The sequence below is a fragment of the Natator depressus genome, chromosome 6 (genome assembly GCF_965152275.1).
Source record: "Natator depressus isolate rNatDep1 chromosome 6, rNatDep2.hap1, whole genome shotgun sequence".
In the NCBI taxonomy this organism is placed as follows: domain Eukaryota; kingdom Metazoa; phylum Chordata; order Testudines; family Cheloniidae; genus Natator; species Natator depressus.
In genome coordinates this window covers 88,848,457-88,876,273 of record NC_134239.1, presented here as the reverse complement: position 1 = coordinate 88,876,273, position 27,817 = coordinate 88,848,457, and the positions used below count along the sequence as shown (strand labels likewise).

At 49.3% G+C, this 27,817-nt stretch overlaps 2 protein-coding genes across 4 annotated transcripts; one reads left to right on the top strand and one right to left on the bottom strand.

The window, feature by feature from the left end:
- Positions 1-133: 133 nt before the first annotated feature.
- Positions 134-19,694, bottom strand: NPC2 (NPC intracellular cholesterol transporter 2). 2 transcript variants are annotated; one of them, XM_074955943.1, is made up of 4 exons: positions 19,471-19,694; positions 2,131-2,238; positions 1,626-1,798; positions 134-893 (listed from the first exon to the last, which is right to left on the bottom strand). In XM_074955943.1, the coding sequence occupies exons 1-4, from the start codon at positions 19,487-19,489 to the stop codon at positions 807-809; spliced, it is 387 nt and encodes a 128-aa protein (XP_074812044.1). In that variant the 5' UTR covers positions 19,490-19,694; the 3' UTR covers positions 134-806. The 2 variants fall into 2 exon arrangements, with proteins under 2 accessions (XP_074812044.1, XP_074812043.1); XM_074955942.1 differs by lacking the exon at positions 19,471-19,694 and adding an exon at positions 9,766-9,975 and having other exon boundaries at positions 144-893.
- Positions 19,695-19,770: 76 nt separating this feature from the next.
- ISCA2 (iron-sulfur cluster assembly 2) lies at positions 19,771-27,539 on the top strand. 2 transcript variants are annotated; one of them, XM_074955940.1, is made up of 4 exons: positions 19,771-19,872; positions 20,784-20,955; positions 21,498-21,613; positions 21,818-27,538. In XM_074955940.1, the coding sequence occupies exons 1-4, from the start codon at positions 19,811-19,813 to the stop codon at positions 21,990-21,992; spliced, it is 525 nt and encodes a 174-aa protein (XP_074812041.1). In that variant the 5' UTR covers positions 19,771-19,810; the 3' UTR covers positions 21,993-27,538. The 2 variants fall into 2 exon arrangements, with proteins under 2 accessions (XP_074812041.1, XP_074812042.1); XM_074955941.1 differs by lacking the exon at positions 19,771-19,872 and adding an exon at positions 20,121-20,297 and having other exon boundaries at positions 21,818-27,539.
- Positions 27,540-27,817: the final 278 nt, after the last annotated feature.

Here is a 27,817-nt window from a genome sequence, read left to right as displayed (position 1 = left end):
CTCCTCTCGCATAATGATAGTGGCACCTCTGGCCCCAGCTTGAAGATGATACCTTACACTGGCCACCCCATCACACAAGGCAAAACAGGCAGGTGGTAGTTTTTATTGAGCCTTTATTAAAAAGGAAAGTTATAAAAAGAGGTTAGGGTTGAAGAGCCCCCAGCAGCAGCTCCATGTGAATTAACAGACAGTGCAAATCACTGGTTAGTAAGAGTCATCCCTGCAGAGATGCTGCATGCGGTTTGGGTTTGCGCCTGCACAGAGGAAGCATTCTCCCAGCTGTAGAGCTGCTGGGCCAAGGAAACACCAGTGCTCATGGAAGACAAGTGGCAGGGCCAGTCCCCTCTCTTCACCCTCCATTGGCTCTGGATGGCCGATGCAGGTCGCAGGAACACTCTGGTCATGACTGAGCAGGAGAAAAGCAGAGGGATGCAGCAGCATTCTATCAGGACAGGCACTCAAGGGTTAACAGGCAGCAGCTGACACCAGCCCCATTGCATGAGAGAGAGAGAGAGGGGCTCATTTCAAGGGACAGAAACCATCGCAGAGCTCCAGCAATGTGCTGCTCAGCCACTGCCACCAATGGCTGCCAGACTCTGCCCCCTCTTAAGTTGCAGGGAGTTGAGCCCTCTGCCTATTGATGCCCCTGCAGCAACTGTACCTCAGCTTTGGGACAACACAGTGCCGGTTGCTTAGAGGCTGCAGAATTTTGAAGCAGATGCTAGGAAATGCCCATTATATAAGAAGAGTCTGACCTATGTTTTCACTTCTACTCTCCCCTCCCCCAAAGCGGCAAGCAGGGCTCCTTAGCTGGTGATCTGGACAGGTATCTTCCAGCAGAACAACATCTCATTTTGGTCATCAATCAGCTCCCACTTGACGATCAGTTTAATCTGAAAGAGACAAAGGATGTGAGAGTGTGCAGGGAGTTGCTGGTCCTCAGGCATGGAGGCAGCCTAAGTTTCTTTGTGGGGTGGGGAAGGAGAAAACCCACCCCTCTGCCCCCAGTTATGGATGGAACTGCACCTCTGGAAGCAGACTGGGAGCCAGGTGAGCTGCATCAGGCTAATTCCAGCTATGCTGTACATGCAGAACATCTTGCATGCTAAGCAGGGTTGGCTGGAAGATCTCTAAGGACTAGCACTCCACCCTCCAAGTCAATACTGACCCTACTACGGTGATAGAGGGACTTGCACTGTGTCTGTTAAGAAAAGTCCTGGCCCTTTGAGCTGAAATTTTCATTAAGCTCCCCATCACCATGAGGCACTAGGGCTAGGAGGGAAGAGCTGGTGCAGGGCCATGACTCTCAGAGTCACAGGCTCTGGAAAGAGGTTATCTGGAAGCACTGCCCAGAAAGGGGCCTGCAAACACTGTACACACCTTCCCCAACCCCTGCAGTCACAACCAAGCTGCTCCCCGTGACAGGCCTGGCATGGGATCAGGAATTGGAGACCGGTTTTGGAGAAAATAGTGCATGGAGCAGAGGTGACTCCTGACAGTTGACCTCCCATGCACCCCCTATTCCCAAGGGTAAAAGGGCCTCCTTGCTGAAAGGCATGCTGTGGGGCTGAGCTCTGACCAGGCTGGGTAGCTCCGAGACTTGGAGCTGGCTTGTGGGTACTTACACTGGGGTACTCGCTTTTCACAGGCAGCTTGTTCAGGTAGCTATAGGAATGGCCTTTCTCAATGGGACACTGGATCCCACACTTGCATCCATCAGGCTCAGGGATGGGAAAGGGTATGTCCACATGGAGCATCTCCCCATACACCTTCGCTGTGCTGCCCTGGCTCTTGATCTCTGCAGACAGGGAAAGGGATGAGAGGGAGATGAGCAGCTGCCCACAGCTACAGAGCTATTAGGGCAGGGCACCGTTTCCACCCCATGCAGTGTCCCCTGCAGCTCATAGGGATGCAATGTAGGATGAGGTCACCAGTAGATGCTTTTCATTTCTCTCCTGCTGTGAGGACACTTCCCAGCCATCCTTCCCCACATCTCCAACTGCTGCAGGCAAGTCCCAGGGATGAAAAGTGGTTACCTCCCCTTCTGCCCTCCCATCTCCACCCACCGCTGCAGAGAAGCCACCACCCCCATAGAAGCTCAACCCCTAAAGTAGCATGTTCTGCTCTTACTGCTGGAGAAGGTGACATTGACGCTGTAGGACATCCCTTTCTGGAGCTGGCAGGGCTGTGTGGGGCAGGGGCTCACATTCACTTCTGTGATGCTCCCATCTTTGGAGCCTGCAAGAACAAACAAGAACTTGGTCATTTTAGGGCCCTGTTACCCATAGTCAGAGGCCTCCAAGCAGCGTAACACCCAGTCCTAGTGTACATGACATGCACACACCAGCAATGCCAGACATGGCATAAGACATACACGCCCCTCAAAGCAAAGAATCTTGGAGACTAAGGAGGCTCCAGCTAGAGTTACTTTGTGAACAAACTGGAGAGAGTCCAGAGCAGTTCAACAAAAATGAGAAGTTTAGAAAATATGACTAATGGCCAATTCTTTCAACCCTTCCTCCTGTTTAGTCTAAAGAGGAGAGGGCTGAGCAGGGACAGAATAAATCTTCAAATATGTGAAAGGTTATTATAAAAGGACAGTGATCAGTTGTTCTCCATGTCCACTGAATGTAGGACAAAAAGTCATCAGCCTAGTCTGCAGCAAGGGAGATCTAGATTAGACACAAGCTTATTAATGAGGAGTAAGGCTACGATTTAATCACGGAGGTCGCTGGAAGTCACAGAAGCCATGACTTCAGCTTGTGGTGGTCGGGAGCTGCAGAGTTCCCCGCCTCCTGCAGGAGCAGGGAGTTGCAGGTTACCCCCACTGCCTCTGGCGGTCCCCTGGAGTTCCAAGCCATTGCAGACAGTGGGGGTACCCCACAGCTCCTGGATGTGGCAGGGTACCCCACCGCTCCTGGCCACCGTGGGCCCAAGCTGCAGGCGGTGGAGGTACTCTGGAGCTCCCGGCCACTGTGGGTGGTGGGGTGACCCCACAGCCCCCAGCTGCTGCAGGGAGCGGGCCCCCACATCCAACCCACAGTGGGGGCCCCCTCAGCTCCTAGCCATAGGCAGCAGGGGACCCTGGAGCACTGACACCCAACTCATGGTGGGGGCCCCCTCAGCTTCTAGCCCCGCTGCAGGCCACGTGGGGATCTGCAGATCCCCATTTTGTTATGGATTTTTTAGTAAAAGTGAGGGACAGGTCACTGCTCCCCTGTACTTTTCTTTATTGCCTGTGACCTGTCCCTCACTTTTACTAAAAATATCCGTAACAAAGTCTTAGTCTTAATGATGAGGGTAGTTAAACAACGGAAGAGGTTAACTAGGGAGGCCATGGAATCCTCATCTGTGGAGGGTTGACACAGGTTGGACAAAAACCCCCTATTATGGATGCTCTAGGTTTACTTGGCCCTGCCTTGGCAGAGAGAGTGGGGATGGGGATGATGATGGACTAAATGACCTCTCTGATTTACATGGCCCAGAGATGTTGGGAGCTTTGCACAATGAGGAGACTCACCCTCTCTGCACAAAGAAGGTGCTTTGTGATTAGGTTGAAGTAGGACAAATTGGGGGGTGAAGAGGAGATGTGGATTGCTTAGGTTTGAAAGTTTCCCTAGGGAAGGAGTGGGAGCCCTATTAGGTGGGACAACTATAGACCTTGCCAGGGCAAGGTCCATACTGGCAAATTGGGTGTTAGCAGCTCTAGCTCTCTGAGTTTTGCATTATTTGTATTCAGTGGCACCAAGTCAAACTTTTGGGAGGGGAAGCAAATTCCAGTCCCCACCCCTCCTCCATCAGGGACCCCATTCTACTCCCCCCTCTCTCTCTCTCTCCCCCCCCCAGGGACCCCCTCTCTCAACCAGGGAGCCTCCCCTCTCTCTCTTTTTCATAGATCCCAACCCAGAAGGGACCATGGGGATCATTTAGTCCAGGGGTTCTCAGGGGTCAGGAGGTTATTTACAGGGTTATTTAGTCCAGGGGTCAGGAGGTTATTACATGAGGGGTCACGAGCTGTCAGCCTCCACCCCAAACCCTGCTTTGCCAACGTTTATAATGGTGTTATAAATTAAAAACACTTTTTAAAAATATGTAAGGGGTGTCGCACTCAGAGGCTTGCTATGTGAAAGGGGTCACCAGTATAAAAGTTTGAGAACCACTGATCTAGTCTGACCTCTTGTGTCACACAGGCCATAGACCTTCCCCAAAATAATTCCTGGAGCATATATTTTAGAAATTGCCAGAGAGAGAGAACCCACCACAGCCCTTGGTTGTTCCAATGGTTAATTACTTACACTGTTAAAAATTTAGAGTGTCAAGGTTCATGAGGTAATATTTACGCTTTATTTCCAGTCTGAATATGTCTAGCTTCAAGTTCCAGCCATTGGACCATGTTATACTTTCTCTGCTAGACTGAAGAGCCCATTATCAAATGTTGGTTCCCCACTTAGGTACTTTTAGACCATAATCAAGTCACCATTGCATGAGTCGATGCTATCAGGAAGTGAGTTCTTGGCAGTCCCCGTGCACCAGGTTGCAAAACCATTTGGCTTGGCAGCCCTCCATCTGGACAGAGAACGGTCTGGGCCAAGTTTGAGTGGCATTGTAACCCTATGCATCAGGTCAAAATGCCACTCACTGAAATTTGGCCCGGCTGTGTCTCTGTCTGTACAGGGGGATGGCTGGGTCAAATTTCAGTGGCATTGCAATGCTCTGGACCGCTCCTGCAGCAGAGTACTGATTTAGTACAAGACCGTTGCTTAAGGAAGTGCAAAAACCAGGGGGGGGGGGGGAGAAGGGGACATGACATGTCCCGTCCCCATCCCCCCCCCCGAATTGGCACCACAGTTTGTACTGGGCTATAAATGATGCTTTTCAACGGTCCACAGAGAAAAGCAAAACCCTGCTCTGGAACACAGGGAATCCGAGTGGGTGAGTAACAGCGACAGACCCCGGGTGTCGGCGGGCGGGATTGAACCTGGAGCTCAGTGCATGAGCCTCTACCACAAGCTAAAAACCATATGGCTGTTAGCTAAGGCTGTAGAGCAAACTCATTAATCTCTAAGTGGTCCAAGTGCCACTAGATGGGACAGAACACCACACCCACGAGGTGTGTGGGTTACAAGTGCAGGGCAGCATGAAGCAGCCAGGGCAACAGAATGACCTGCTGGGGTGTAATAGGTGGGGTTTCAGGAGATGGCAGCACAATGTACCTCTCCAAGCCTTTTCTCTAACTACATTCACGGGGAGACAGTGCCAGCCATGGGGGCAGCATGGGCCTCGTGAAGGAGATTAACTAACACTTAGGACTGGAAGAGACACTATTAGGGACCATCTAATCCAGCTCCCTGGTACTAGCACAGGATTGTTCCTCACCTCTTCTAGCGCAATGGCCTCCAGCGATGGATCTGAGGACAAGGCAGTGGGCAGAAGAAAATACTGGGTGAGGTGCAGGGACTGCAGGGGAAGGTGGAAATACCAGCTTCTTTAGGTAAGCAGGGCTAGAGACAAGAAGGGGAAGCTTGGGTTTAGTGGGAAAGTCAGTGCAGAGATTCAAGGAGGAGGAAACATGGTAAGAACAGCCAGAAAGGAAGATCACGTGGGATGAAATGAAGGAGAGGGAGGAATCTGCAACTGTCACAACAGGAAAACAGCAGAGGATGAACTAGCGAATGAGCAGAGGGGAGAGGAAAGGACGCTGGTAGCAGAGAAGGGAGTTATAAGTCAACCCTGGCCTTGGTAGGATAGAAAGGAGGCCAGGCTCTGCTTGGTGACAGACATGACACATGACAGTAGTGTCCACAGAGGAAGAAGGGGGCTATTTAAATGGCCAAGTGTCCTCACTCTGAGTTCTAGTGACTATGAAGGGTTTTGTCTTGTCTATACCAACGCATGCCCTGAAATACACGTCCTTCAGGAGAGGGAACAGACTACATGCTGGGCCTCTCTCTGCAGCCACTTCCGGGTATACACAGACAGACTCTGCTGCTGTTTGTCAAGACTGAATGGGACAAGGCAAGTTTAGTAATATTTTTCAAATAGTGTTTCACCTGGGAGCACTGGAGTGCAGCACAAGATCAATTAAACCTTCCCAGTGCCCAAAGGCCCTCACCAGCAACTGTAGTGCTTTCAGTGGGTGGGCATGCACTAAGTAGGCCCTAAAGACAGGCCGTGGAAGACAAAGACAGCATTGAGTATTTATCAATACCAGGGAAGTCCCAGTCTCTTGCAGAGTACAATGCTATGACAAAGCTTTAGAGTTCTCTGGCTTCACTGCATTGGGGGAGAAATTTATCTTTATCTTAGTTACTGGGATATCAGTTAAGAAGGTTTATTACTAAACTCAATGTGACCAACACAAAGCAGCCTTGGAGATATCTTTCTAATTAGCCAAAAAAGCCCTGCTTTCCAGTTTCTTCTCCCTTTGAGAAAGAGCAATCTGTCATTTTACAACGGCCACCCTATCTTGTTTATGGAGGCCAGAGGTGAGTTAGATTGGAGGGAGGGAAGGTCACTTCATCCCTTTATTCCCCATATCATCCTTGTCTTTATTTTAACAAACACTGTGTCATTGTGACCTCCCCTCAGAAGCTACATATTGAGCCATGGTTCATATAAAAGCTGATAAATAATGTTTGTGTTGGCTTATCAACAGCTCTGCCATCATCCATTAGGATTCCTAGGTCTTTCTCAGCATGACTGGTCACTGGTTTCTCCCTTCTCCACCCTGGGAGGGGGTGAGGGGAGAAGTCACATTCGGAATCTATCTAAATACCTTTAAAAACCAGCCCCTTCCTGCCTTTATTCTCCGTAGGCCTCTGTGTTATTTCTCTGCCCCGACTGGTCTCTGAACACTACCCAATGTAGTGTTATTGCTCAACTTTGCTGATATGCTCTTTATGCACCTCTTTCAGATTAGTGAGATTGTTCCACAAGATGGCCTGCCTGGATCAATGTAGTTTACAGAATCCCAGCGGATACCAGCCCCCAACTTGGTATCTTGCCATTTATCATTACCCATTGTTCAGAGGCGGTTATCACCCCAGCAGCCTCTCTACCAGAAGCAGGGCCATAAAGTACAAGGTGCAGAATAAACAAGACAAGTCACTTTGTGAATCTAGCTCCTTAGGTGCCTAACCGGCCCTTTAGGCCCAAGATTTAGGTGCCACTGGCACTAACAAAACCCATGCTCAGCTGCTGCCTAACTCTGTAGGCACCTATAGGGATTTAAACTCCTATATTTCTGCCAGCAGGCATGCATAAAACCACCTCAGTCCTGATGCCACCTCACAACTAACAAGGTGCTTAGAGTCCTTGCTCACACCTAAGCCCCAGTGGGATTCTCTTCTCCCTCTTATGGGGCCCAATGCATTAGGCAGGCTCACAGTACACTTAACTCATACAAAGGACAGCTGGGGGGCAGCAGGCATGGGTCCCAGAATACCCACTAGCCCTGTGGTTACCGTACTCATCTGGGATGTGAGACACTCGGGTTAGAATCCCCATGCTGCCTAATTTGGAGCTGAGAATTGAATCTGATTCTCCCACAGCCCAGCTGAGCACTCTGACCACCAGGCTATAGAGGAGGGGTGGGCAAACTTTTTGACCTGAGGGCCACATCGGGGTTGCGAAATGGTATGGAGGGCTGGGTAAGGAAGACTGTGCTTCCCCAAACAGCCTGGCCCCTGCCCCCTCCCCACCCTTTGCCTCCCTCAGAATCCCCCAACCCATCCAATCCCCCTGCTCCTTGTCCCCTGACCACCCACTCCCAGGACCCCCTGCTCCAGGACTGGCTTATTGGAAAGTCTGGGAGGTGGGCGGGCGCAAGAGGAGTGGCCAGGGGGCTAGCCTCCCCAGCTGGGAGCTCAAGAGCCAGGCAGGACGGTTGGGATGTGGCCTGTGGGCTGTAGTTTGTCCACCTCTGCTAATAGAGTCAATCTCCCTCTCCAGCCTAATGAATATTTATACAAAGCAGAACAGCTTCCCACATAGCCTGGCAGTTAGGGCAATCCTCTGGAACACAGGAGACCTGGGTTCAAGTTCTTGCTCCAAGTCAGGCAGAGCAGAGACTTGAAATCAGGCTTCCCACATCCCCAGTGAGGGCCCCAGGCACTGGGCTATTAGCTGTGATGGGGTGGGGCACACTCTGGGCTGACCTGGTTTAGGCACCTAATACCAGGAGAAGGTTCATAGCTGAGAATTCTAAACAGAGAGAGGCCTCCGGCCTGTCAATCAGGTGCTTAGGACTCAGATCAATGGGGGTTAGTTGCTTAAGTATCTTTGTGGATCTGGGCCTTAATCCGCACCCCTTTCCCTTGCATTTGACTCCTGGCTAGCTTAGGTAGCACTCCCCACTCAGCTCGCTGGCTTCTGAGAATCCCTTACATAGGTCCCTAAATCTCCCCTAGGTGAGGCTGCAAATTATTCCACTGGGTGACAGGTCACCTAAGCATTGCAATGCTTAACTCCTAAATCGACTTTGTGAATGTAGCCCAGGGTCCCTACTCGGAAGAGCTTTCAGTTCTAGGATGGCAGCCAGAGAGTTGCTATAGGTTTTTATATATACACATATACACACACACACACTTCCATCATTGGTAAGTGTAGATTTTCCTGAACTGCCTCCTTTCAGCCTACTTCGGTGAGTGTTTGCTGATTTCTTGTAAGCATTGTGGCAGGAAGCTTTCAGTCCCGTGACAGTATCAGCTCCAAACTACTTTTAAGTTAATGTTTCAGGAAGATTGGGAAACACTGTTGAATGCAGACAGAGATTATATCTCCGGCCCTCCATTAAGCTATTCATTTTGAAATTCTAACAAAAGCTGGCTAGATGGGGAGAGAGTTGGATGCACATGAGGCTGAATAAGAGAGGACTTCCCATTGCTTTCAAAGGGGCACTGGGAAACTGAGCTGGAAACTCCAGGAGTTACTTATTCAATGGGATGTGCATGAATTTTCCATGGCTGCTCTCCTCAGAAAGAGAGAGAGTCAGAGGCTGCTATCTGTACTTAGTGCAAGCCTAACAGAGAAGAGACTGGCTCTGTATGACACCTGGCACAAATCTGGACACTCACTGAATACTATTTAAACAATTAACATGGAGCAAAATGGTTTGGAGAGTTGGTGAAGCTTGAAGCAAGAAATGCAGGTACTTTATGGATCTCCTCACTGTAGTAGCCCAGGCCCTAAATTCACCCTTAGCTCAACAAGCAGAGAACCGCTGCTAGGGAAAGTCTCTCCTTGGTTTCTCAACAGACCAGAGACATACCAGCCACCAGTCAGTAGCCTAGGACCTAAAAGAGGAACACGGAGGGAGTTTGCAGTGTCTTACAAGTGCTGTCAGTCAGGGAGCAACAAGGTTAACCTGCGTAGCTAAGGACTCCGCTAGGTACTGGAGAAGGGGGTTACAGACGCATTAAGTGCTCCCTATGGGGGCCAGGGGATGCTTAGTAAGGGAAAGGTGGAGGAATCTTGACAGCAACTCCCAGGTGGGCGGGGAGGGCGCTAGGAAACCCTCCAGGACCCGAGCCAGCCAGCCAACAGGGAAAATACCCTCCCCAAGACTTCCCTGCACCTTTCACCCCCTCCCCAACCCTCCCAGGGGTTCGTGGGCTCCTCAGTTCCGAGGCTGAGCCGCCCCAGCCTGGCGTGGGGAGGTGTTGTGCGGCACCCGACCCAGCTCGCACGCGGCCCGGGGCTGCAGGAGCGGGGCTTGGCCAGGCAGCGCCAGAGCCCGTGGAGCCGGGCAGGGCAGGAGCCACTCACCGCAGTCCACGAATCTGAGGGGCTCGGCCCGCGCCACGGAGCCGAGGGCCAGGAGCAGAGCCACGGTCAGGGCGAGCATGGTCCCGGCCGGCATCTGAGCGGAGAAAGGAGAATCCGGGAAATGCGGCGCAGCCTGAGTCACCCGCAGGTCACCTGAAAGCCCGCGGCCCTAGCGCCGCCCCTGCGCTCAGCTGACTGCGAGGGAGCCGCCCCACGGTAGGCGGGGCCGGGCCAGGGGGTTCCCCTTTGGACTCCTGGCCCTAGGCCCCCGGGCCCAGCCACATCACAGCAAGAGCCTTTCAGCGTGACCCGGCCAGACCTTCATGGGCCCAGCAGGGCCAGAGATCCGGGCCCGGCCGAGGTGGACAGAGGGCGTTGCCAACCCCAAGCGTTCACACGCCCCCCGTCAGGCCCCCCAGAGACCTGAGAATGGATTTCTGTACATACATTCGGGAGTGTTTAGTCCCTTGCTGGTTTGGGACTGCAGGGGCCAGGGCCGTCCCTTGCCATTTGAGTGCCCTCCACAGCCCTCCACGCGGGATTGGGCTGGTTGCCAGAGCTGGTGCTACTGGGTATGCAGCACGCAGCTGCCTAGGGCACCATAAAATTTGGGGCTATTTGGTGCCCCAAATTTCATGGTGCCCTACAGAGCTGCATATTCTGCACATGCCTAGGATCTGCCCTGGCAGGGGTGCTCGGCTCAGGCTCTCAATCTTCCCCCACACAAAGCCAAGGGCTAGATGTCTCCTTCCCTCACCCTGCCCCTGGTTACAAAATGGGAAGCAGAGGTTCTTGTGTGATCTCTTGCTGTCAGGAGTGGAGCTTAAGACAGACATTATCACAAGATTTATGATTTTAAAAGTCACAAGAGCCAGTAGCACTGCTGGTCTCTGCTGCTGGACCAACCTATCCCCTGTAGAAGACATGCCAGAGCTTGTGACTAACACTTCTGAAAAGCACTGACCCAGGAGCCATCTTTCACTGAGATCTAACCCCAGAGCAGAAGTGGCAAGGAACAGCTGGGGTGTAACGCAGCCAGTAATTTTGCACGCTCAGTCTAGTTCAGGGATTCTCAAACTTCATTGCACCATGACCCCCCTCGGGCAACAAAAATTACTACACGACCCCAAGAGGGGGGACCAAAGCCTGAACCCACCCAAGTCCCCGTGGCCTGAGCGAGAAGGCCCAAGCCCAAGCCCATGGGCTTCAGCCCTGGGCAGGGGGGCCTGTAACCCAAGCCATGCCACCCAGAGCCAAAGCCAGAGGGCTTTGGCTTCATCTCCGGGCCCCAGTAAGTCTAATGCCCACCCTAGCAACTCCATTAAAATGGGGTCCCAACCCACACTTTGAGAACTGCTGGTCTAGTTTATGGAGATTAAGACAGAACCCCCAGCCCTGCCCACTCCATCCCAAAGACTCCTCACATGGTTCCTGGGTACCCTACACAATCACCCTGGCCAGCACACTCAGGAAGCCAGTTTAACTGGGTGGTCAGGGACACTCCCTTCCTGTAACTGATCAGCATCAGGCCACATATGGGATTCATTCCTGCTGCCTTCTTACCCCTGTCACACATGTAATGGGGCTGTAGAGAGGCATCAGCAGCACCCTTGCAGAGTCTCCTCCATGTTGGAGCTGCTGTGGCAGGTGTTCAGCAGGCAGCTTTTCTCAGTGACTGTCAGCGATCCAAGGTAGGGGATTCAGTCTGAGCCCTAAACTCCTCCCCTCTCTCTTCCCCACATGATGGCTCCACATGCACACTCTTTTCCACCTGCATCAGGGCAGTAGAGAGGAGTAGGCTCCTGGCACTTCCACCCACTGCTCAGGGAGAGGAGAGAGATTGGTATGTGTCTTCTCCGTCTACCTACACCTGCTCCCCATATGGCATTCTTATGTATAGCTTATTATCGTACTGCCACACCCTTTGCTCTTCCTGTAGCACCCCTTTTTAATGTCATCCCATCTCCTCTGCAGTCTCCTTTGGAATGGAAACTCCTCAGGGCAGAACCTGACTGCCTTTTTGTCTGGCTAGTGGTGTGTTGGGTGCCAGAGTAAGGTTACACAACCTTTGTTGTTCACCGGGATGCAGTGTTTTACACTGGATTTAGCAAACTTGACAATGAGGTAATTAGTTTGCTATTTGGGAATAAGTACTCCTGGTTAAATGCTGACTAAGGAGAGAAGAAGTTATGCAATTGTAGCATTGAAAGGGTGTAAACAGGAAAATTGGAGCAGTTACTGAACATGATCCAGTGATGGAGGGATCCATAGGACTAATGTGATTAAATTAAAGAAAGAAAAATGCAGGCTGGATATCCCAACAACAAGCTGGATTAGGCTGCAGAGTGGTCTCCCATGAGAAGTGGTGGTAACCCCAGCCCCTGGGACATTTAAACTAGATGGCTCTGGACTGGAGAGGGGGTCCAAAGGAGAAGTGGCCCATAGTCCTTTTCCATCTCTCACATCCAATTTGAGCCTATGGAATGAGATCAGGTGGAGGTGTGAGCAAGGCTGCACCCTAGAGGAGATGAAATCTAAGATCAACAAGGAAAGAGCTGGTTTGAGAGGGAGAGAAGCTGGTGACCTGCACAGCATATCCACTGGGAGCAGAACCATAGTGAGAGAACCAGGACAGTTATACTTAGGCTTCCTCTCCTAGACCCTCTCCCCAACGCCTCTACTGGAAAGCCACCCATTCCTAAATGCTTGATTGGTAAATTCAGTTTCTAAGCAAGTGGAGAGGAACAGTTGATGACGGCATCCACATGCAACAGATGAGGAGCAGCCCAAGTGAGCAGATCCTAGCTAGAGCAGTAGAAGGAGTTCCTACAAAAGCAAGTGGAAATGTTCTTCCTTCAAGCAACAGTGAGTGAGAATGTCAGCAGGCTGACCTGTAGCCTCATTCATTAGTCAGACTTTGTAAAAGGGATTTCAGCACGTAGGGCACATGCTAAGTGTTATTTTGAGAAGGCAGTTGCACTCTTTGACCTGCACCAGCTACACCATGAATCAGTTCTGCTTCATAATCCTCCAGTAACACTCAGTGATGGGCTCCAAATTTACTCCATGGATACTAGAAACAGGTGGCTACAAAAAAAAAAAAAAGCCAAACATACATTTTCACCTGCTTCCTAATAATATTTTAAAAGGGGTTTAATCTGGCACCCTAAACTAGATTTAAAGTCACTCTGCACTAATTTGGTGCTGGAGGAAATAGTTGGCTTGTTAGGTCATGCCAATAGCAGATCAAAGACACCAACACTCACAGGCCTTGAGGCAGCAGTGTGGCTCGAGAGGGATGAGGCAGCCTCAATCCTTCCCTTTTCAGACCTGTCAGTGATCTCCACACTCAGCTTCATATCACTCAGATGTAAAGCCCCTGCTTATACAGATGATCTGAGTATCTGTCCCCCAGACAAGAATCTCTTGATGAAAAGACTGCAAGAGAATTACTACAACTGTGGAAGACTCTCCAGCAGCCACCTTTTTTCAAAAAGTTCCATCACTCCAGGAAACAATGTTTTTCTTTTAGATTGTAAGGGGAATTTTCCTGGGAGGTTCATCAATGGTTCACGCTACAGAGTCTCAAGTAAACAAAGATCCCTTAGTGCCTACGATAATCCTTTCCACAGTAAATGCTAAGGGAGTGGCTTGTCCCCTCAAAGCACACCTCCAGAGATTTTAACCCACTCAAGTATCTCTTCTGGTCCAGCTGCTTGCAAAGTTATTTGATTTGTGTATCTTGAGTTCTTTCCTCAGGGCCCTCAGAAAGAATTTCCTTCTCTCCATCTCCAGACTTTGTGCTCTAGCAGCACCTATATGGGAGTTTTGAGCAGAGTTACTCTCAACTCAAATAGCAATATCCCCAAACTATTCTGTAGCATTCTCAATAAAGCAAGATAATAGGTCACCTTCAGCAACATACTCCATGAGAATTAAATGGGACTCCTCCCTGATGAGCTACCCACCAACCACATCTTTACTTCAGATAAAGTAAAGATGCTCAAACATAGTAAAAATAAAGGCACATTTTCTCTTGTTCTATTTCATAGACTTTGAGACAAAAGATTTGTTTAATCTGGTACCAGGACTGGCTCTTAGAAATGCTACAAAATAGATTTGTTATAAAGGCATCAAGTACAGAATAACATTTCAAAAAATAGTTCACACCTTCTAAGTTACTGCAACACAACGGCCTACTGGTCAACTCAGAAAAAGTGCTTCAAACAGACATTTTAGAGCACTCCAAGATAACACAGACTAATGTTGTATTACACACATGGAGATTGAACACACCCTAGTTTATGCATACCCAGGTAGTCTCATCATAAACACAGATGGGAACAAAAGACTGTTTACAAAACCACTGAATAAAGACCTGTGGAATGAGGTAGACACACTATCCATCATTAAGACTACTGCTAGAGCTGTTCAGTAGTATAACCCAACCAACTGAGAGTAAAGTCCAGGGCTCTAGTTTAACAGCCAGTTATAACTATAGCAACCTATAAAATCCCTATAGCAACCTTACATTTGCAGTCCAACGACAAACGCTTTATGTACATAGCAACAGTCCACCACGGAGCAGAACTGGATCACTTCCCTCATCCTGATCACCAGCCAGAAAAGAACAGTTAAGTTCTCATGCTACATCAACCAGGACAGCAAATAAATATGCCCCCCCAAAGCACTAGACAATCAAAACTCAAATTCAAATAAAAGTTTGAGCCTCTCATTATATAGCTATTCACTCCTTACAGCTTATTACAACCAGCTTCCAAATCATTAGAGCAAACCCCACCCAAAGCCAAAATGTGCTCAAAGTGCTTTATTAACCAATTAAAACAGCTGGACTACCACAAGTCCCCACACAGCTCATAGTAGCAGATGATCTCACTACAGCAAACTGAGCTGAGTTAAAGCACATGTTCACCCAGTAAGGAACCAACAACCAGATTAGGGAAGGAAACACAAAGCACAGGCCAAACCCAGAAAATAGAACTAAGCAAGCAATCAAGGTGATAAAGAAGAGTAGGGGACAGAGACGTTCTCTGCTCCAGTGTCTGAAATACAAGGGAGTGCAGAAAAGAGATATCATCATTGCCAGGAATCAGAAAAGACTTTTAAAAAATAAAATTAAAAGAAAAGCCATGAAGGGAAAATCCTGTGCATGACCCTAGATGAGAGAGACAGCAGTACACTGCTTAATGACTAGTTTAGGAATGGCTACTAATAAACTAGGAGACCCAAATACAGCATGAACCCCTCTCTGGTCATAGTATCAGAGGGGTAGCCGTGTTAGTCTGGATCTGTAAAAGTGGCAAAGAGTCCTGTGGTACCTTATAGACTAACAGACGTATTGGAGCATAAGCTTTCATGGGTGAATATCCACTTTGTCGGATGCATACTCTGGTCATACTTACTTCTAGCAGATATCTGAGGGGTCTATTTCTTATACATGACAACACCTTCTTATTGTAACCCCTTTGGGGTTTAGAGAGCATGGCCCCTTTAAATCATTTTCCTAAGGGGCAAGGGGGAGCAGTGAGAGAAAGGAGGGAAACTCCAGGGTGTGGCTCTGGAGCTCCAGAGAGAGAAGGGCTGCAGCAAGCAGGCCCTCGCAAAGTAAACCTGCCTGAAGCCTGGGAAGGACAGGGCGGCCAATCGGGGACACCCTAGGACAGGAGCCAGGAGGAGCACTGTGCCAGGGAGAAATCGCCCAAGAAGGACAGGCCGGACCTGGACCCAGTTTTACTGCTGCCCAGAGCTGCATGGGGCTGTGAGTACTGGGGCTTATGACTCTGCATTGGGAATAAGGAGGGAGGCTGCTAGTTAGTTAAGTGGGGAGGTGGTCGCTCTGTGTGGCTTTGCAGAGAGCGGCAGAAGAGGGCACCGGAGGGGTTTGTTGGGGAAAGTTTACTGGCATTGAAGACGACCAGGACCACCCAAGACTCACTGCCAGATTGGAACTTTGCTCAGGACTCCTGAACTCTGTGTGCAGACACATTGCTTGGTGTCTGCCCTTTCAGACTGTGCTACAACTGGGCCTGTGGGGCCTTGGTTTGAATGCAACCCTATGTTTTACTGCTCCCCCTATATTTCCCCTTGTTATTTTTCTCCTCTCATCCCTCTGTAAATAAATATTTCCCTTTCTTATGTAAGCAGTGTCAGGATGAGCTCCACCCTGACATCTGGTGGTGAGGTGTGGCAAGGTGTGGAAAAAAACTTCAGGGGCCGATCTCATTTGCATAGGCACACCCACCCCGCCTAGACTGAGGCCATAGCTGCCCTAATGGTCACTTTGGTTGCTGTGGGATCCCCAGTGTCTCTGTTATTGGGGCAGGAAGAATAAATTGTTATTACCCTGATTATGGGAACTGTGCTTGGAACTGTACTTGGCCTTTTGTTATGATGGAAGGACTCACCATCACCTAAGTAGCACTCGCTAGGCAAGGGTCATGGGTTCCAAAACTGTGTGAAGAGAGGCAGGCTGGGGACAAGTATTAATACTTGGTGGCATGGGCCCCTTGGTGAGGGCCTTACATGCGAATTGCACTTCCTCCTCTCTCTCCACTGTGGAATATCAGAGCTAATTTTGATTTCATTAGTAGTCTAGTTACAGGCTGCTGAGCTCACTTTGGGCTAATAGTGCACCAGCACTGCGGCTCCCCTTCTACAAGCTGAATTCACCAAAGAGCTGACCTGACTAAGAGCTGAAATCACTGAGCATTGTGTTAAGTAGCGGGGGGAGCCTGAAGATATATAGTGGAGCAGTTTGCGGGACGGCTGGAGTGCCTTGTGGACAGGCTGGCGGAGCAGTTCGTAGGACGGCGGGAGCTGTTGGTGGGACGCGGAGCAGTTTGTGGACTGGCTGGTGGAGCAGTTTGTGGGACGGCAGGAGCTGTTTGTGGGCCGCGGAGCGGAGCTGAGCTGAGCGAAGGAGTTCGTGGGGCAGCTGGCGGAGCGGAGCGAAGGCCTATGGAGCTGTGGGGCGGTCAGCTTCAGATCATGTAAGGTGCCTCTTACCCCCATCCCATCTCCACCCAGGGTGGGAGGTAAAGCTCTGCAGATAAACTTTCGAACTCTGGGGCTGCCCTGACCAGGGACAGAGACTTTTGGGTCACTGGACTTTTGGGACTTTGGGTGATTTGGGGTTGCTGGACTCAAGAACCCAAGGGAAAGGGGCATGCCCCAATTTGCTTGGGTGGGTTTTTTGCTCATGGGTTGTATTATGAATCCTGTTGGTGGTGTTTCCCCAACATAATGCCACATTGTTTCTCTCTGTTATTAAAAGGCTTTTGCTACACTCAGACTATGTGCTTGCGAGAGGGGAAGTATTGCCTCTTGGAGGCGCCCAGCGGGGGTGGTATATATTTGTCCCAGGTCACTGGGTGGGGGCTCGAGCCGGTTTGCATTGTGTTATTGGAATGGATCCCCTAGATATTGAACCCGGCCCTTGTTGCTGCCAACTCTGACGGGCAGAAGGGTTACACTTATATCCATTGTACTTTTCTGGTGGGTTCGCTCTGTGGGGTTTGGAACGGATGCCCCTGGGGTGGAAGGGATTTTTCCTGTTGCATTCCTGCGCGCACCTTCTCTTGCCCAGAGCTGCCTGCAGAGCAAACTCCATCTTGGCCATGAGGTTGCTAAAGTTACACCTGGTGGCCCGGATAAGGATTTTGCAGTACACACATGCACACACCTACGTTGTGCGCCCTGGACTCTCCTTCACAAAGAAACTCCTGAGTGACTTAGTTAAAAAATAAATAAAATAAAATGGAGAAGGAATTACTAGAAGACCTGTGCCGAGGGGCACGAATCCCAGTAACCAAAGCTGTGCTGGTGGCGGGGTTCCCAGAAGAGATGGAACCGAATGAAATTGAGGAGGGCCTAGATGCAGCTGAAATACTGGGGAGAGTGAAGGTCCACCCTCGTATTTACAATGGCAAAGTGAAGGGCATGGTAGCACTATGTACTCACTCCAAGGAAGCAGATCTTGATAAGTGCCCAAAGAGGTGCAAGGAGGCGGTATCCCCTGGACAATTCTGGGGGCAGAGCAGTCCCCTACTAGTGTGCCCGTGTCACTTGAGGTGAATTCTTTAGTGCAGAAATTGCAAGCTCTGATGGTGGATGAGAAGCGGATAAGAGAGGAATTAATTTTGGCATTAGGAGGGGCTCCAACACCCACAGCACCCAGCCTGGTTGGATGGGCCAAAGCACTAGGTTGGACCAGATCCTTCAGGACAAGATGGGTTGATGTGGTGGCAACTGCAGCTGAGGGAGTGGGCCCAAAACCTACCCCCATTCCACAAGCTCATTCAAGAGATATGTGAAGAGGAGGAGTGATTGTTGCAAATGGACGCAGTGGTGCAGCCGAAGAAGGCAGGGAGTCACAGCACCACAGTGCTTGGAGAGATGGAAGATGCCCCATCAGTGGCAGCGGCACTGAGAGATTTGACCCGAGAAGTGGCCATACTTTGCCATCCTCAAGAGTATCAGGAGGGGTGATAGCCGGCGAGAAGGTTTCTGTTACAACTGTGGGAGAGATGGTCGCTATGCCTAAGCTCCTATTAACTAGGACAATTGGTTGTGGATGGCTCTGTTTACTTGCAGGCCAACCCTGAAAGAATGGAGAATGAGGTCTTAGTGATGTGATCATGTCACCTGGTACTGGAATCCATCTTCTAAATGGAAAAGCACCAGGTTTAAGGAAGGGTGGGGACCCAGAGAGACAAAACATTCCCGCCTTGTGCAAAAGCTATAAAAGGGGGTGGGACAGAACAAAGGAGGCTGGCTATCATGAGAAAACCCCTAGTTACCACCTGAGCTGGAACTAACAAGAACTGTACCAGAGGAAAAGGATTGGGCCCAGACTAGAAGGGAGTCTAGTCTGAGAAAGAAGCTTACTGGAACATCACTGAGGGGGAAATTTACCTGTATTCAGTTTCTTAAATGTATTAGGCTTAGACTTGTGTGTTGTGTTTTGTTTTGCTTGGTAACTTACTTTGTTCTGTTGGTTATTACTTGAAACCATTTAAATCCTACTTTTTATACTTTAATAAACAAAAAAGTGATTTTATTAACTCAAAGTAAGTGATTAATACCTGGGGGAGCGAACAGCGGTGCATATCTCTCTATCAGTGTTATAGAAGGTGAACGATTTATGAGTTTACCCTATATAAGCTTTATACAGCGTAAAACGGATTTATTTGGGGTTGGATCCCCTTGGGGTCTGGGTACTGGAGATAAGTGACTTGCTGAGCAGTTTCGGGTTAAAGTCTGCAGCTTTGGGGCATGGACCAGACCTAGGTCTGTGTTGCAGCAAACTAGCATGTCTGGCTCAAAAAGACAGGGTTCTGGAGTCCCAAGCTGGCAGTGGAAAATGGGCTCAGGGGAAATTCCAGCACATCAGGTGTCCGCCTCAAGGGGGTCTCTGTGACCGAACCTGTCACAGCCTATATTAACCTTATCGTCTGGTTGCAAGGGGATCTACAATCTGGGCAACATAGAAAAACAGAAGTCATGTTGTCAGATTTTTACGACTACTGTTACTAAAAACATCTAAAATCACTAACACTAAAAAAGATTGGATTTCCCCTCCTGTTTTTACTCCCTCTGTGAGTCAGTTTCTGTTTCCTCCGTATCAGCAATCTGGCCCCAATCCTGCAAACTGTCCTGCAGAAATGAAGTTTGCCAAACACCTACCTATGTGACATGCTGTCATGCAGCAGGGTAATCCAGTACACAGAGGTCAGCCCAAACACACTGTCGGCAAGAGAGAACTGAAGGTGGTGCAGCAGTTAAAGGGAAGACAGGATTCCCGGCCCCATCAGCCAGTCTGTTGCTTAGCAACCAAACTCAAGACACTACGTTCCTAAACCACTTCGCTACCGCGCCCGCGCACCTCCTCCCGGGCATTTCCGCCTCGGTAGCTGTCATGGCAGGTTCACGTCACCGAGCCCGGAGGAAGAGGCGGGGCTCGGCGGGTTCTGCACCAATAGCGATGTGGGAGGTGGGCGGGGCATTCTAAGGCCCCTGGTGCAAGATGGCGGCGTTGGGGGTGCTGCTGAGCTGTCTGCGGAGGCTGCGTCCCGGCGCTCGGTGCAGGTAGCGCTGCGGCCCTCTCGCCGGCCTCGGGCGGAGCCGGGACACTAGCCCGGGGTCCCCGCTCCGTCCCTGGCGCGTGTGGGGGGGGCCCCGCGCTGGCGCTGCGCGCCTGCAGCTCCCTCTCCTGGCCCTTGGGCAGCCTCGCCGCGAGCACCCGGCCCCTGCCGTGCAGCGAGCGGGCGGCAGCGCCAGGCCCCGCTCGGCGCCTGACCCGGCCGTTCCCCCGGCGGTGGGGGATGAGGTGCGGGCCGGTGGCGCCCCTGGAGAGGGACACGGGGCCACTGCGAACCTCGGGGCCAGGGCGCGGTTAGCTCCGCCCCGCAGGCCGCGCGGTGTGACCCAGCCGGAGAAAACCGCCTTAGGACAATGCGCAGGTGCTCCAGGGACTCGCTGGTGCCCGGTGCCCGGCCACGAGTTGGCAGCAGGTAGCAAAATAGTCTCACCTGTAGCTAAGGTACCTGTAGTAGACAGGGTGTCAGACAGGTGATGGACACGGACACTCCTGGTTCAGGGCACAAGCCATCTCCCCAGGGACGCCCTCTGTGGGCAGGGTCGCCCAGCACAGTGGGCTGGGGCGTTCCTCGCTCCTGCCTCCAAAGCATCTGATAGTGGCTGCTGTCACATACCCGATACCAGACTAACCTGACCATTGCTGTGAACCAGCCTGTTTCTATAATCTCTCTGTGGTGTCACTAACTATATATATATATGTACATCCAAGCAGTGTCAATTAGGTATTTCTCCTTCTTGACACTCCCCATCCATCTCAGGTTGTTTCTACTCTCTCATGAGAATTCCTCCCACCTTCCCCCCCCCGGCATTCCCAAAATCTCCTTTCTGGAGCTCTGCTCTAGTAACCTTTGTGCTTTTCACCTGCATTGCTGACTATTTCCATCCCCATCTTTTTACAGCAGCCTTTCTCCTACTTTGCTGCGCCTAGTAAGAACACCACCCTGTTCTTCTCAGAATGGAGTCCATGTACCAAGCATCAGGGTGCAGTGGGCATCATCCTCTTCTAAGCCAGGGCATCCAGTGTCTGACTCTAGCGAGGGACATATCTACCTCACCAACAGCTGTGTGAAGGTACAATTCTCTAGAAGGCGCTCATGGTGTGTCATTGTGTGCATGTCATTGAAAAGGTTGTTGCAGTGCCTGGCATGCTCTGAGCATGAAATTCTCTACAATTGACATACCTGTAACATCATGCTACTTATAGCTACTTGACCTAAAGGTTCCCAAAGCATTTGGTAATCATCCGTAGGGTTCACTGATGACCCCCCACACACACACACACAGTCCTTTCAGACACGCAGTGCCCTTTGAGGCAACTGCAGACTTCATGGGAGCTGAGTCTTGGGAAATCAGTGATTTCCCCCTCATCTCTCACATGAGCTGCATGAGGGATTCCCCACACATGGCTGTGGTGGACAGGGGTATGCTGCAGACCTGGCTGCTTATGAGTTACTTCCCCAAGGTCATACAGGTGCCCCTTCCATATTGCTCTGATTCTGGCCCTTGTCCTGTTGAGGCATCTTGTAGGCTTGATATGGGATTGGAAGCAGTTGCTGTCTGCTTGCACATGAATATTGCAGATCTTTTAATGCTCCTCCCTTTCTGCTTTGCAGAGGCTGCTGGAGATTATAGAAGGGTCTGAGTTTCTCAGGCTGCAAGTGGAGGGAGGTGGCTGCTCTGGATTCCAGTACAAGTTTTCTTTGGACACAGTTATCAATCCTGATGACAGGCAAGGACAGAGGATAAAGGGGTGTGGGTGTATGATGGTGGGGGGAGACTTCTGTGGACTAAAGTGGTGAGAAGGGTATGTGTGATAATATATGTTGAAGGGAGGAGGTGGGTGATCACAGTGTATTCCTTTATACTTCTGGAAGTGTGCTTTTCCCCTTTTTGTCTGTGGGGTTATAACAAGCCACATATGCTTCTTTCCTAGGGTGTTTGAACAAAGTGGTGCTCGTGTTGTTGTGGATGTGGACAGCCTGGCCTTTGTGAAAGGTGCAATGGTGGATTTCAGCCAGGAGCTGATCCGCAACTCATTCCAGGTGGTGAGCAATCCACAGGCTGAGCAGGGCTGCTCGTGTGGGACATCCTTCTCTGTCAAACTCTGAGTGGACTCCTCCTTGGGTGTTGCTTGTGTGGACATTGAGCCAGAGACTGTCCTCAGCATCATCTCCAAGGGTTTCTCATTTTGGTATTTTCTCAGCTTCCCCAATCCTCCTCCTCAATCTGTTATACAATTACTGCAAATGTCCCCATTTGCCTATCTGAACTGAGTCTGCAGCCAAGACCTATACGACTCTCTCTCCAAGGGTTTGAAGTAGGCTTTAAATCCCACACAAAAGCATCTTCTGTCCTCTATGAAGCTCCAGGAACTGCTGAATATAATGAGCCACCCTGATCTCCCTGAGCCACCCAGCACATGGGACTGCCTTTCAGGAGCTGCCTGTACATGTGTATTTGACTTTTTTTTATATCAGTTTCCATTGTTTATTTATATTTTTCATGCTTTTCAAAGTGTGGTTAGAATGCAGATCTCTCTAGGGAGATGGTTGTTTCCCCCTTGTCCTTAAACTGGCTGTGGGATTCCTGGGGTGCCTGCCCTTTTCAGCTGGCTGTGGGTCTTCCCAGACAATTTGTTCTACTAATCTCCTTATTCTTGATGACCTACCTGCCTACAGGGAGCAGCCAGCAGCTGGGGAAGACTGGTCTAACTGGTACATATAGGTGAAGCAGAGAGGTGGGTGTAGGGGGGAGGATTAAAGCTTTAGGGTTAGGGCTCAAAAAAAAGCAAGCAATTTGGTTTGTTTCCCACCTGACTCAATTTTAAAAAGTGGTACAAATCAGCAAATGGCTTTTTAAACTCTCTCTACTTTTGCCAGCAGGGTATAAATTGCATGGTGGATTGGCGAGCCTGCGGTCACATCTAGGAGGCCTTGTACCCTGTCCTGCACATCGCTTTGATTTAATAATCTAAAGCATTTTCCTAATTTTGATGGATAACCTAATCTCTCTTTAGCCTTGTTTCTGTTTTTAGGAGAGAAACACATCTCTCATTCCCTTTGTAGGGTAGTGCCCAGACACAACTGTGCTGTAGGAAGGGTGGCCTAGGGGTTTCCAGTGCAACTTCATTTTCAGTTACTCATCACTTTGTGGAACTCCCATCTTATAGCTGAAGTTTTCCATGCTTAGTCTCTGCCTGAAGGTGAATGTTTGGTAAATTTGAGCCAAAATGCTTCATCTGTTTTCAGCTGACAGGAGGGATAGGGAACTTGTGTGCTTTTCCCATTATTACAAAAGAACCTACTTTAATAGTCTCACAGCCAAATCGTGGGATTTAAAAGTGTCAGTTTCCCGTGGAATGAGCTTGCGATTTGGGCAGATTTTAATCCATTGAAAATTGAATACCAAGCAGTAAGTTTTTTTTATTAAGTGTGTTAAATGCTTATCTAAAAAGGGTTTTTGCATGTGTGCACTGCTGAGTTACCTGTGTACTGATCTCTGTAGTGGTTGCTGCTAAACAGCTGTGATCCCCCCCAATATTTTGAATCTGGATCTGCTGCAACTTTGGCTTTAGGGGAACGTGCAGAAGGTCCTGAGTTCTGCTCCTACGTCTTCCCTGAGTGGCTTTAATAATTTTCTGAAATTGACACGCCTTCTTTTGTTATGTCTCTTATTTGCCCTTCCTAGGTGTGGGACTAACATTAACCCATTTGGTAGATGGGGTTGCTGAAGGCACAGAGAACAGACTTGCCTAAACTCCCATGGTTAAGCTTGCAACACAGCTGGAAAGAGCATGTTTATCTCTGTGCTAGACTCTTGTTTTATCTACCAAACCACAGTGCTTCTCGGACAAAGTGTTTCCAATCTTATGCACTTAGAAGGTGAGCTCTAAAGCCTTGTGCGGATGCCGATCATTATTAACCCTGATTTTTAGGTAGGGTAACTAAGCCACAGGCATTGTTCTCTGATACAAGAAACAGGTTCTAATACTGTTTGAACTTGGGTAATTCCCTTTCTGTGCCTCATTTAACCGATACAGAAAAATAGGTATGAGTGAGTGTAAGATGACAAAAATGGCAGGGGGCTCTGGGACACTGTAGAGCCTGAAATTACTTAACTTTTTTTCTAAATGGACTTGATTTTAAGTTGTCCCTTTAACCATACGACTTTAACATTCTATCAATGAGTTTGTTGTATGGAATTTAAACTGAATGTACCTGTTCTGTTCCACTCCTCACAATCCGTGTCTTTGCTCATTTTCTGTTCAGTGCTGTCGCTTAAGGAAACGCTCCCTATACGCAGACCATTTTCCCCCTTTTGCAGAAGCTGCCTCCTGAGCAACTTAAAGAACACTTTAAGTACTACCTGTAGTCACTTGTACACAATCCTGGGGGAAACCCACATATGCAGCTTTCTTCACCTGTAATGTTGGCAATATCTCAGTAACTTCACTAGATGGCGCTCTTACTCTTTGGGAGTCATGTTGTTGAACAGCAACGTACAGAGACTTTGGGCCTGAGTTTTGGTTCTGACTGAGCTGTGCCTGTCTCAGGTCCTAGGAAAGGGGCAAAAATGTATTTGCAGCTTCCCAGTTCCAGGGATGGCTGGAGACTAATTCAGCTCCCAGTGTAAGTTAAGGAGTACTTGTGGCACCTTAGAGACTAACAAATTTATTTGAGCATAAGCTTTCATGAGCTACAGCTCACTTCATTGGATGCATACCACGAAAGCTTATGCTCAAATAAATTTGTTAGTCTCTAAGGTGCCACAAGTACTCCTTTTCTTTTTGCAGATACAGACTAACACAGCTGCTACTCTGAAACCAGTGTAAATTAGAACAGTCTGGTTGTCTGTTGTTTGAATGGACAGGAAGTGGATAATATGAGTGTCTGGAAAGCCAGATAGGAGGAAGTTGCATTAATGGAAATGAGATGAGGATGGACTGGGTGAGTCTTGAGTATATAGAGAGAAAAAGCTTGGTTTTAGAGCCTCTGGAGCAAGAAGTGGCAAGGTTTGGACACTGTCTGAATCTTTGGGGCAAAGGTGACACCTGGGTTGCTGGCCCAGGGGACAGGGCAGATATTCAGTTCACAGTTCTGGAGAATGGTGAGAGTGGAAACGCTAGTTCAGGAATTCAGTTTTGTCCATGTTGTATTTGTTAACATAATATAACCAGGAGAAGGTTGGATTGAGTGAGACAGGTCAGGAATGGGAAAGCAGATCGGAGTCATTGGCATAAAGATGATCACCTAATGAAAGGGTGTAGAGGGAAAAGAGGAACCAGGACAGACCTGCATGGGGGCTCATGGAGAATGAGTGATTGGAGGAAGAACATGTTTCTTTGCCTCTCACACCTAGGAGGAACACCTTACTCCACCCACTCCCTCAAGAGACAAAGAAGGAATGACCAGAGAAGAGAACCAAAAAAAGGGTAATTATGGAAGCCAAGCTGAGATAAAATTTCAAGAAAGGGCAAATGTAATGGACATGGTAGATAAATCCTATGCCTGCATCTCTGCTATTGCTTTGTTTAAGACAGTCAGTCAATCACTGCCACTATGCTAGATCTCTGTCAGGGCTCAGGCCAGGGAATGATGCACAGATAGCATTTGTTGCTCTGGTGGAAGCACTTTCCCTTCCCATAGATTAGGGAAGTGCATCACACCATCCTGCTGGACCTCTCTGCAGTGTTTGATACCACTGATCGCCAAGTACTCCTCTCCCACTTCCAAAGAGCTGCAGGGGTGAATGGACATGCCCTAAAATGGCTCAGGTCCTTCCTCTGAGATCCAACCCAGTGAGTCATCATGAGCAACTGGCCAGAAGATGCAGACCTGGCCATAGTGAGCCATTCATTCTTGATCTTCGGGCATAATTATACAACTCATATCTAGGAATAAAGCCATGCACCCCGAGAAGGCTTGATTGGCAAAACACAGCAGCCAGTCTGCGTGGCAACACAGGTTATGTAGACACATCTGTCCAATGTTCTGCTCTCTTCTCTTGCTGTTTTTTTATGTACAATGTCAATACAAGGTCCTGTGTCCTGATATTCCACTCTGTCTGTGAAGTTGGCCTTAGCTGCTTGAGAGAGCTGCTCTATCTGCAACTATAAACTCCCATTACACTGGATCAATGTAATTGTCAACCAACAGGTGGAGACTCATGAGTCCAGAAGACAGAACTTTCATAGAAATGGACTGTGGAACTCATCTCTGCAGGAAGTAAGTGACCACGGACCTAACCTCTTTAGAGCTAAATGGAAAACTCCTTTATTTGACCTAAGTCTCCCTCTGTTTTTTCTCCTCACACAAAACATGCTAATACAAAAAGGGGAGTCTAGTTTAATTTGAGGATCTGGGTCTCAGTCCAAGGTATTTAGGTGTCTAGCTCCTATTGAAGTTAATGGGAGTTAGGTGCCTAAATCTGGGCCTAAGTCACTAGATGTAGTATCAGATGTAGGATTGAGTTTTGGCCTGAAGTGGAAGCATCTACTTTGGTTGGTGTTTGGGATTAGGATTAGACCAAGTCTGGGTTTGTGACAGGTTGAGGATAGGGGAGTGGTGTGGAGCTTTGTTTGGAGATCAGGTCTGAGCAGGTGATAGACTTGAGCTCAGGTTTGCATTTGGTTTGGGATCGTAGGTGTAAATGAAGTCTATAGAAATGGTTCACAGCTGGTATGAGTATCCCAGTGGGAGATGTGCAGCCATGGAGGCAAGTGCTGTGTTAAGGTAGCTTCCCCAAGCCCATCTGGGAGTAGGCACAGCAGCCTTCTGGATCAGTATGTGGTGCTGTTATTCCTCAGTCAAGGGAGGCAGTCTGTGTGCAGTGCCTGAGGCCTTCACACACATGAATTATCTGGGGTTTTTGTTTGTTTTTAATATTTCCTTCTGGAGTGATAAAGAGTTTCTGGCCTCGGTATTTCTGCTCTTGTTTTTAATCAGTGCTCATTTACCTTTGGCATCCTTCAAAGGAACAGAATGGTATATCTTTCAGTTGCCATGGAAACAGAGACTAAATGCATATTACCATGGCAACCTGCCATGATCTTCAGCTTTATCTGTGGGTCTCATTTTCTGAACTTGGGGGTGGAGTGCTGATATTGATCTTCCACTGTTTTGAAAAATGAACCCTCCTCTGCTACCAGCGTTGGTTCAGTGCTTGAGAAGTGCAGTCGACAAGAGACCTGTGACTGCTGCTGCCACCACCCCTTTGGCCAGACTTGCAACCACAGGATCATCTGCAACTCCTTCTCCTCCTTCTCCCCACTTCCAAAAATACAGACACATTCAGAATGATCCAGTGTTGGCACTGACACTTTCCAAACTTCTCCTCTCCATCACCTCAAGCCACTCCCCCAGGTCAATAAATTCAGGCTCTTTTGGACCAATGGGCAGAGGTCAGAGACAAGAGTAAATTCCAAAGTCTAAGGCACTCCCTGACAATCCATTCCCTCTGGGTGAATGCAGATTGGACTGTACACTTGAGTATCCCAATTAACCTCAACAGCCAGGTACAACACTATGAGAGAGGCAGGCCTCTAAAGTGAGTAGAGTTCATACCCTTTGAAGCTGTGTAGGTCCAAAACAATGCTCTGAACTATGCACAGAAATTAATAGGAAGCCAGTGCTGATCACAGGAAACAGGTGTGTAATGTGCTTTCTGTGGAAGAGAGGTTCCTACCTCCAAGCCAAGACTGAATTGGGAGGGGAAGGGAGGGGAGCAGGGGGCGGGACGCATTCTTAGCCGCTGCTAATGTCTCTGCCTTCAGCAGCAGCCCAAGTTCCAAAAAGATTTCCAGTTTATGAACCTGAGAAACAAAAAGCTCAAGGAAGCTGCTCTACCCTTAGACTCCCTCCTGTTGTTCCCTTGGTGTATGCATATTGTCACTCTTATCTAGCTTGAGCTTCAGTCAATTTCTTCTCATCCAAAG

Bases quoted from the DNA above. Each gene is read 5' to 3' on its own strand.
- ISCA2 (XM_074955940.1), top strand. From the start codon at position 19,811: ATGGCGGCGTTGGGGGTGCTGCTGAGCTGTCTGCGGAGGCTGCGTCCC. The intron at 19,873-20,783 runs GTAGCGCTGCGG...ATCTTTTTACAG, and splicing joins CGTCCCGGCGCTCGGTGCAG to CAGCCTTTCTCCTACTTTGC. The intron at 20,956-21,497 runs GTACAATTCTCT...TCTGCTTTGCAG, and splicing joins TCACCAACAGCTGTGTGAAG to AGGCTGCTGGAGATTATAGA.
- NPC2 (XM_074955942.1), bottom strand. From the start codon at position 9,859: ATGCCGGCCGGGACCATGCTCGCCCTGACCGTGGCTCTGCTCCTGGCC. The intron at 2,239-9,765 runs GTGAGTGGCTCC...TTGTTCTTGCAG, and splicing joins CCTCAGATTCGTGGACTGCG to GCTCCAAAGATGGGAGCATC. The intron at 1,799-2,130 runs GTAAGAGCAGAA...CCCTGTCTGCAG, and splicing joins CAATGTCACCTTCTCCAGCA to AGATCAAGAGCCAGGGCAGC.